This window comes from Neophocaena asiaeorientalis, unplaced genomic scaffold, assembly GCF_003031525.2.
Source record: "Neophocaena asiaeorientalis asiaeorientalis breed wild unplaced genomic scaffold, Neophocaena_asiaeorientalis_V1.1 scaffold40, whole genome shotgun sequence".
NCBI lineage: Eukaryota > Metazoa > Chordata > Mammalia > Artiodactyla > Phocoenidae > Neophocaena > Neophocaena asiaeorientalis.
The window spans coordinates 15,206,064-15,215,619 of record NW_020185335.1 but is presented as its reverse complement, the minus strand read 5'-3'; the positions used below and the strand labels follow the sequence as shown (position 1 = coordinate 15,215,619).

The window sequence follows — 9,556 nt, the reverse complement described above, 5'->3', positions numbered from 1 at the left end:
TGCTGCGCCCCGCTGACCCGCCCGGACCCAGTGCCCATCGACCCACCCGGCCCCGCCCGGCCCGCTAGACGCGCGCCCAGACCTGGGAGCCGACCTTGGGAGTCACTGCTGCTACTGCTTCTCTCCAAAAGAAAACACAGAACCAACAAGACTGCATCAATGCAACTTCCTCAGCTACCTGATGACGATCACGCCTCAACCTCTCGTGCATCCTGAGAAACCACCCGACGAGCTTTAGGCAGCCGGACGGACGCCGGCAGAGGTGACCGGCTCGTCCACACCCGCCTCTCCCTCTTTCTCTCTCTCATTTTTCTCTCTTTATGACTTTCACACACTTTCTCTTCAATGAAAAAATCTAATTGTTTGGTGGCTTATATTTTCATTGAAGAATTTTGGGGGGCTGTTTGGCAAAAGAGCTACTCAGAAATGGACAAAGAAAACTGTGGGGTTTGTTTCCCCCCCTTCCTGATTCAAAAGGGAAAAAGAAAACTGTTCTTTTGTAGCCGGAGATCTGAGCCGCTGTGTCACGGAAACCACCCCCCGGGGTGTGTGGCCGGTGCAGTGAGGACGGTTAGAAAGATGTCAATTTCAGACTCAAGAAGTAATTTTTGGTTTCAGGGTATTTTTTTTTTTTTCCTTTAATGTCAAACTGTTTGGCTTTAAGTAGAAATCCAAAAAGTTTTTTTAAAAAAAGGTAAAGGAAGCATACCTGTAAACTACCTTGCCAGCTAGCCAGCCAAGGACGCCGGACACACCTCTGCTCCAAAGGAAATCCAAAAAGCAAACACGAGAAGTCCAAATCCACAATTTTTTTGTCGCTGCCAAAGTATTTATTTCACTGTCTTACTCTACGCCTGAGCTTGTTCAGATGTCGGTCTTTTGCTTTGATTCTGTTCGGGGGGTTGGGATGTTGGGGTTTGAAGTGTTTTGTCCAACAAGAAGCGACTTCTTTCTTTTCAACTCGACAGCAGCACCTCCGCCGGGGCCGGGTGGGGTGGGCAGCTCGGCCCTCGGCACCCACGCGTGCGTGCCCGTCTGCGTGTGCACCCGGGGCACGCCCAGCGTGCGTCTGCACACGTGCAGGGAGGGTACCTCGTCTGTCCTCACTCCATCTGTGAATTTCCATCACATTTCATTCTTTCCATTGGTGAAAAAGAAGTGCTCACGTGTCCTTCCCAGAGAGAACATAATTCTGAGACGAAACTGTGACAATCTTTTGGGTTGATTCTTGACTGCGTTTCAAAGCGCGAGGAGACAGCAACTGCGCCTTCAACTGTTGCTTCTCGTTGTCATCCTCTACCTCTGCTGCCCGCTCCGAGAAGCCTCCCGCCCACCTCGTCTTTCCGTCCCGGCCCCTGTGTCTCCTGCAGCTCCACACTTTTGCAGAAAAAGGAAGAAAACGACAAAGGAAAGCAATCTGCCCTCCCCGCACCTTCTGGAGACGTGACCAGCTGTATATAACCCTGCATTTTTGTCTAGTTGCCCCTCAGGGGATGTTCTCTCCGAAATCCCCCCGCCAAGCCTAGCCCTGTCCCCCCACCACACTCAACTCCCCCAGCGATCTCAAGGAGGAAATAAAAGAATAAGGAAATTCTGATCTGTACCCAGTGGGAGAACAAACAGCAAACACGGTCTCCGATCTGTGTTTTCTTGCGTGGCCGTAAGGAGTTCCCTGGACTGGAGTGCAATAGTGACCAGCTACTGAAACCGGGTGCCCAGGGGCCCCACCGAGAGGAAGAGGTCAATAGTCTGCGATAATGTGAATGTATATAGTCCTTGCAGAGGTCCAAATGATGGTATTCATGATGACGATAATAAAGAAGAGATGTTTGCCAAATAAAAAAATTAAGAGAAACCATGGAAGTATGTAAAGTTCAGGAACTAGGTTTTCAAAGAGAGCCGAACTGCGGTCCTACGGGGAGCAATGGGTTTGTTGATCGCTGTTACTTTTCAGAGTTGTAAGAATTCACCCTTTGAGTATTGCCAGGAAGGATTCCATCGGTACACAGACCAGGTGCCATCCGAACCCCACCTGGCAGGAGCCCTAACTCTGACCATCGAGCTAGACCTATCTCACCCTCCAGAAAGCTCCCGGGCCGCCTGGGGCTGCAGGGCCACCCGCCTCTCAGAGGCTCGCTTCTGTGGGTTTCAGAAGACCAGGGGCCAGGTGGAATTCGGCTCTCGTGAGGCAGCGGGCACCCACCCGTCATGTTTCCAGTCTGCTTTCTCTCTCGCGAGACTTGAACCTGTCAGAAGGGCGGCTGTGCACGTGCTGTGACGTAGCCCCGTCTCTCCCCTCGGACTCCGTTCCCACGAGGTTGTGCCGGTGGAGGGTGGCGCCCTGGGTGCGCTGGGGTGTGGGTGTGGAGGTCTGAGGCCCTGATGGCAGGACTGCGGGGTGAGTCCTGCCTGGGAGGAGCACCTCACCTGCAGCCCCGCGGGTGTGCTTTGCCGGCCTCTGTTCCTCTTCCCCTCTCAGGGTCCCCTGTGATTTCAGGCAGGCGCGCCAGGGCTGGCCAGCTGGTGGCATCGGGCCAGACCAGCCTGCAGGGCCGGACCACAGGCTGAGGGTCCGAGGTGGGGACGGCCCCTTCCACCCCAGCTGTTGGGAAGAGGTCGCCTCAAGCCAGCTAGGAAAGGCCATCTTCCCTGTGTGACCCCCATACCTGTATCTCATATACCAAGACCTTCCTCTGGCCAGGGCTACAGAAGCCTGGCACGAGGGGCCGGCCAGAGGCCGACAGACGTAGCCCCTGCCAGCAGAGAGGGTCCGCAGGGTCAGAGGGTGGCAGCCAGGTGGGCGGGGCTGGCAGCGAGGAGGCTGAGGCCCAGAAGGGGTGGGAGGGGGTGTCCCCGGGGGCGATGTGTCAGTGGATGCCGGGTGTGGGCTGGGTCACACCAAGCAGGCGGCTCCTTCCCTCCAGGGCCCCTTCCATGCTTCGGGAGCCGGCATGTCTGTTGGTCGCTGTGCTCAGGCCCTGTTTGGCCAAAGTGCTCACAGAGAAGGCAAACTCCCAATGAGTAGCTCTGGGCGGGGAGTAGGGGGGCGGCCAGAGCTGGAGTTGCTGGTGGTCTGTGTTCCCCCTGCCTTCCTTATGTAAAGAGAGCGTCTGGACAGAAGGGGGTCCAGCTCAGAGGCCGGCCTGCCCTGCTACCTCCCGAGCTTGTGGGCCGTCAGTGTGCGCGTGAGGGTCTCTTCCCCAGGGGCCGAGATCGGACACGCTGGTGAGCCCAAAGCTCAGTGAGATGCGGCTGCTCGCAGACCCTCCCTCCCCGACAAGTCAACCCGAAACGGCAGCATTACCCTGTTCTGAGGCCAAAGCGCCGGCAGGAGGGCAGAGAGAGGCGGGCGGCGGCCGGAGCTCCCGGCCCACAGGGCCGAGTCAGGGAGGATGCACAGGCTGGGACAGCAGATGCTGGCGCCTGGGCCCCCTCACCCCCGGTGGAAAGCGCCCTGACGCGTGACCCTTCGACCTTTCCCACCCCCTCCTCTCTCTGGCCTTTCTCTTAGGACGTGTCATTGTCCCCAGGTGGTGGTGTCTGGGGGGTGTTCTCTTGGCAAAGACCAGTGCCTACCATTCCCCGTGTGGACAGGCTGGCACACCCCAGACCCCGTCAGAATCACGAGGGTTCCCATCCCCAGGACCAAAGGAAAGCCTTGGGTGCTACCGGGGAAGAGAGGAGAGCGGGAGAAAGCCTTGGGGCCAGGAGAGTAAGGGCCGTAGTGCAAGAGGGAAGGGGCCGCCCTGTGGGGCTACCCATCAGGGCCCAAGAGGTTCAGTGGCGGAGGGACACAGGTGGGAGGGGGCGTTGCTTCCGGTTTCATCCCAATGACACCGTGGAGAGGGATCGGGACAGGCCCTAACTTCCTCCTATTTGCCAGTTTTTCCAAATACATCCTCAAAATGACACCAAAGTCCAGTCCCTGGCACCACCCACCTTGCCTGTCCCAGCTCACTGCAGCGTGTCTGTCTGGCCATGATTCTGCCCATCCCTTCAGCCTACCTACAATTACTTATTGATTCTTTTCTTTTATCAGTTCACCCTTCTGACCAATCCTGTCATCTCTCTGGCCGTTCATCCATACACCCATCCATCCATTCATCCATCCATTCACTCATCCATCCATCCATCTGTCCATCTATCCATCCATCTGTCCATACACCCATCCATCCATTACTCTATCGCAGCTATCACTTCATCCTTTCACCATCCACCTGTCTGCACACCACACGTGTCTCCCATCTAATCCACACAACCACGCCTCAGTCCATCCCCAGCCAGAACCCAGTGTAGCGTCACCAACTCCCTCAGTGATCCAAAGCCGTGGGGGGTGCTTTGGGTCCCCTGTGGCCTTGGCCACCCCCTCCCAGGGCCCCTCCCATTGGTCCAGGCCTGCTCCGGGGACAGATAAGGTTCTGCTGCAGACGTGGGCAGATTGGACCAATGTCCCAGCAACAGCTCTGGCCAGTCTGGGCCCGACTAGCAAGTGTGGTGGCCGTGGGCCAGGACAGGCGCTAGAGGTGGCCCGCACAGCTGCTCAGGGGCCCTGTGACCAGGACCACCAGTCGGGGAGCGCACATTCCCTGGCAAGTCCCAGACGTTGCGGTTTAGCGCCACTTACTCCTGTCCTCGTCACCAGGGGTCACTGCCTGGAGGTGTCCCCAGGAAGGGAGGGGCAAGACAGAGCCCCACGCTGGCCTCCCTAAGACACCAGGACTCCTGGAGCTCCTGCTCCCGGGGGCTCATGCCCGGCTCTGCCTCATCCCTACGCCCGTCTTCCATCCAGGGGTCGTGGGGTGGGTGTCCCTGTGGCCCTAGAGGCGCAGCACGCTCTCCCAGCCCCGGCTCTCCCTGGGCCCCTCAGCCCCACACCTGCCTGCGGGCTCCCGCGACCTACGGGGCTCTTCCAGCGCCTCCCGCGGGATCACCTCCTGCTGGCAGGAGAGGAGGGAGAAGAGGTTGCAGCGAGCCTGGACACGGTGCACAGATGAGGCCCGGGGAGCCGGCTGTCTGGGCAGCAACCTGCACAGTCCCCGGCGTTCCAGAAAACTCTGGAATCTGCCTGCTTCCCGTTGCTTTTGCTTCAATTCAGCCAGACCCTGGAGTGCCTCCCCAGAGACCCCTTAGAGCAGTAACTCGACGTCGGGACTCAAGGGGAGCCTGGCTTTAAACGTTAGAATGAAGGACAAGGGGGGCCTAGCCAGGCCAGCCTCTATGGGCCGAGGGGCTCGGGCAGCGGGAGCTGGGGCCGGCTACACGCAGCCTCGTGGGCAATGGATTGACTGTCCACTTCCTCTTCATGTGATTTTATTTTTTAATTCCCCCAAAGGGGTTGGACCGAGAGTGCTGGGTCACATTCCTCGGTGCCAGGCAGGGTCCTGGTGGCCGCCCTCCCGTGTCCCCCCATCTCTCTGTTCACGGCCGCGTGGGTTCTGTGTCATGGAATAAAGCCGCCGTTCACCATCACGGGCTCCGCCTCTCCTTGGGTCCCCGGCGACTCCGCCTAAGCCCGTTTCACACACTGATTCACCAGATTTGTGTTGGGGGGCTTTCTCGGTGACAGGCAAGAGGGACAAGAGGGGGTGCACCACGCCACGGGGGTGGACGAACGTGTAGTGCAGGGTCGGGGCGTGAGCGGGACGTGGCGGATGACCTCTGCCTCCTGAGTTCCGGCCAAGTGAGGTGAACTCTCGAAGGTTGTGTCCTCGAGGTGGTCGGGACGACCTCGGACCCCAGATGACACACTCGTGGCTTCAAGGGCTCGAGCCCCTCCTGCCTGTGGCCATGTGGGCACCTCCCACAAGACCCTGAGGGTGGATACCTTGGCCCTGAGGAGCCAGGGTGTCCCAGACGTGGTGTCGCGGCTCACAGGGCAGGTCCCACCCCTAGTGGGTGTGCAGGGCTAGGGCTCTGGGCTCACGGGTGGCCCCTGGGAGGAAAGAGGTGTTATTAATACTCGGGCCCAGCCTGGAACATGGTGTATTTGATTCTTTTCTTTTATCAGTTCACCCTTCTGACCAATCCTGTCATCTCTCTGGCCGTTCATCCATACACCCATCCATCCATTCATCCATCCATTCACTCATCCATCCATCCATCTGTCCATCTATCCATCCATCTGTCCATACACCCATCCATCCATTACTCTATCGCAGCTATCACTTCATCCTTTCACCATCCACCTGTCTGCACACCACACGTGTCTCCCATCTAATCCACACAACCACGCCTCAGTCCATCCCCAGCCAGAACCCAGTGTAGCGTCACCAACTCCCTCAGTGATCCAAAGCCGTGGGGGTGCTTTGGGTCCCCTGTGGCCTTGGCCACCCCCTCCCAGGGCCCCTCCCATTGGTCCAGGCCTGCTCCGGGGACAGATAAGGTTCTGCTGCAGACGTGGGCAGATTGGACCAATGTCCCAGCAACAGCTCTGGCCAGTCTGGGCCCGACTAGCAAGTGTGGTGGCCGTGGGCCAGGACAGGCGCTAGAGGTGGCCCGCACAGCTGCTCAGGGGCCCTGTGACCAGGACCACCAGTCGGGGAGCGCACATTCCCTGGCAAGTCCCAGACGTTGCGGTTTAGCGCCACTTACTCCTGTCCTCGTCACCAGGGGTCACTGCCTGGAGGTGTCCCCAGGAACGGAGGGGCAAGACAGAGCCCCACGCTGGTCTCCCTAAGACACCAGGACTCCTGGAGCTCCTGCTCCCGGGGGCTCATGCCCGGCTCTGCCTCATCCCTACGCCCGTCTTCCATCCAGGGGTCGTGGGGTGGGTGTCCCTGTGGCCCTAGAGGCGCAGCACGCTCTCCCAGCCCCGGCTCTCCCTGGGCCCCTCAGCCCCACACCTGCCTGCGGGCTCCCGCGACCTACGGGGCTCTTCCAGCGCCTCCCGCGGGATCACCTCCTGCTGGCAGGAGAGGAGGGAGAAGAGGTTGCAGCGAGCCTGGACACGGTGCACAGATGAGGCCCGGGGAGCCGGCTGTCTGGGCAGCAACCTGCACAGTCCCCGGCGTTCCAGAAAACTCTGGAATCTGCCTGCTTCCCGTTGCTTTTGCTTCAATTCAGCCAGACCCTGGAGTGCCTCCCCAGAGACCCCTTAGAGCAGTAACTCGACGTCGGGACTCAAGGGGAGCCTGGCTTTAAACGTTAGAATGAAGGACAAGGGGGGCCTAGCCAGGCCAGCCTCTATGGGCCGAGGGGCTCGGGCAGCGGGAGCTGGGGCCGGCTACACGCAGCCTCGTGGGCAATGGATTGACTGTCCACTTCCTCTTCATGTGATTTTATTTTTTAATTCCCCCAAAGGGGTTGGACCGAGAGTGCTGGGTCACATTCCTCGGTGCCAGGCAGGGTCCTGGTGGCCGCCCTCCCGTGTCCCCCCATCTCTCTGTTCACGGCCGCGTGGGTTCTGTGTCATGGAATAAAGCCGCCGTTCACCATCACGGGCTCCGCCTCTCCTTGGGTCCCCGGCGACTCCGCCTAAGCCCGTTTCACACACTGATTCACCAGATTTGTGTTGGGGGGCTTTCTCGGTGACAGGCAAGAGGGACAAGAGGGGGTGCACCACGCCACGGGGGTGGACGAACGTGTAGTGCAGGGTCGGGGCGTGAGCGGGACGTGGCGGATGACCTCTGCCTCCTGAGTTCCGGCCAAGTGAGGTGAACTCTCGAAGGTTGTGTCCTCGAGGTGGTCGGGACGACCTCGGACCCCAGATGACACACTCGTGGCTTCAAGGGCTCGAGCCCCTCCTGCCTGTGGCCATGTGGGCACCTCCCACAAGACCCTGAGGGTGGATACCTTGGCCCTGAGGAGCCAGGGTGTCCCAGACGTGGTGTCGCGGCTCACAGGGCAGGTCCCACCCCTAGTGGGTGTGCAGGGCTAGGGCTCTGGGCTTACGGGTGGCCCCTGGGAGGAAAGAGGTGTTATTAATACTCGGGCCCAGCCTGGAACATGGTGTATTTTGAAAGGCGTCGCTGGAAAGGCCAGCATGGGGGCAAGCCTGTCTGCACGCCAGGCAACTGGCCGGCGCCCCAGCCGGGCCTGGTGTGTCAGCAGTCCCGGCACAGAGGGGATGACGGCGATTTTCCATTGCAGAGGTCTGAGCTCAGAGGGAGGCTGGCCGGGCCGGGCCCGAGTCCAGCCGGCCCTCGGCTTGGACGCAGCCGCCCTGGTGTCCCACCTCCCACCTGGAGGTAGATGGAAGGGCCTGGGCGAGGGGCCCTCCATGGGGTCTCGGCCCACAGGAGAGGGGGCCTGACTGCCCCGAACCGTGGGAGAAAGACCTGCGGCAGCCGCACTTCTGTCCTCATCCAGCCAGCCTTGGACTGGGGCCCTGTCCTCAGTGCTGTCCTTGAGGCACTCTGGCCAGCCGGGAAGGACCTGGGGACGTGTAACTTACACAGGTCAGACAGAGGGTGAGGCCCGGGCGCCGTGGCCACAAGAGGGAGATGGAGCAATCGGGAAGGCTTCCTGGAAGCAGCAGCACAGTGAGAAGAGTGCCCCCTGGAGCCTCGCACATGCAAGTGCATGAAACCGTGTGCAGCCGGGGTGGGGAAAAGGGGGTGTTGCAGGCAAGGAGGGCCAGGAGCTGGGAGGCCAGGCCTGCAGGCTTAGAGCCAACTCAGGCCGGCTCCTTTCCCTGCAGGGCCCGGGGGGGTTCAGCCTCCACGGAGGTGAGAACAGAGCCGGGAGGAGAAAGGCAGCCACGGCGGCCCCCACTTCCCTCCAGGGCGCACGCTTCGTCCCCCCATCCACGGCCCCCAGGGTTCGTTCACAGGCTGCAACTCTCCCCTCCCCCAACTCCACATTCCCAGGGAAGAGACCCTACCAGCAATGGTCTGGAGGGTGGGATGTGGGCTGGGTGGGCACACGCGCCCAGAAGGGCCCCCCATAAACACGTCAGCAGGATGGAAAAGGCATGGCAGGAGCTCCCCCAAGACGACGCCGGGGGAGAAGAGGCCAGAGCAGCTGCTAGGGAGGATGGACGGAGGATACCAGGGCACCCAGGGACACAGGCCTGCAGCTGCCCTGGGGGAGAGAGAGGAATGGGGCGGGACCTGACAGACTGCCTTGAGGCCCCCAGTATCCAGGCCTGACCTGCACAGAATTCATCATTGTGCCCTGTGGCCCAGGCAGGGACCCGGCTTCATTACGTGGCTCCCACCGAAGAGCTGGCCCAGAATTGGGGTGGGGAGGGGAGGGACGCAGGGAATCCAGGAGGGGTCAGGAGGAGGGATGTCACTCCTTCTGGCCCCGGACCCTGCCCTGGCCTGGCCCAAGAAGCCGCTGACCTCGTGGCACTCCCCTACCCCCCACCCCCAGACCTTTGTTCAAGCTGTTCCCTCCGCCCAGGCCACCCTCGCCTTGGCTCTGCCTGACCCAATCCTTGAAGGCCGGCTCGAATGCCACCCCCTCCAGGAAGCCTGCTCTGACCCCCTGCGCCCCCTCCATGCTCTGCACACTCAGGTAACTTGCTCCCCCCCTGCGTCATCCTAACCGTGGCTGGCCACTGGAGGCGTGACACAGCGAGGTGGGGGGACCTGCGACCCCTTAGCTTCCTGGC

The 9,556-nt window shown here is 60.6% G+C and overlaps 1 protein-coding gene across 1 annotated transcript in view; it reads left to right on the top strand.

The window, feature by feature from the left end:
- Positions 1–238, top strand: part of CBFA2T3 (CBFA2/RUNX1 partner transcriptional co-repressor 3) — a 77,850-nt gene extending 77,612 nt beyond the window's left edge. The window contains exon 12 of the mRNA XM_024735744.1: positions 69–238. Coding sequence (XP_024591512.1) covers positions 69–238 — 170 coding nt within the window. The remainder of the gene's footprint in view (positions 1–68) is intronic.
- Positions 239–9,556: the final 9,318 nt, after the last annotated feature.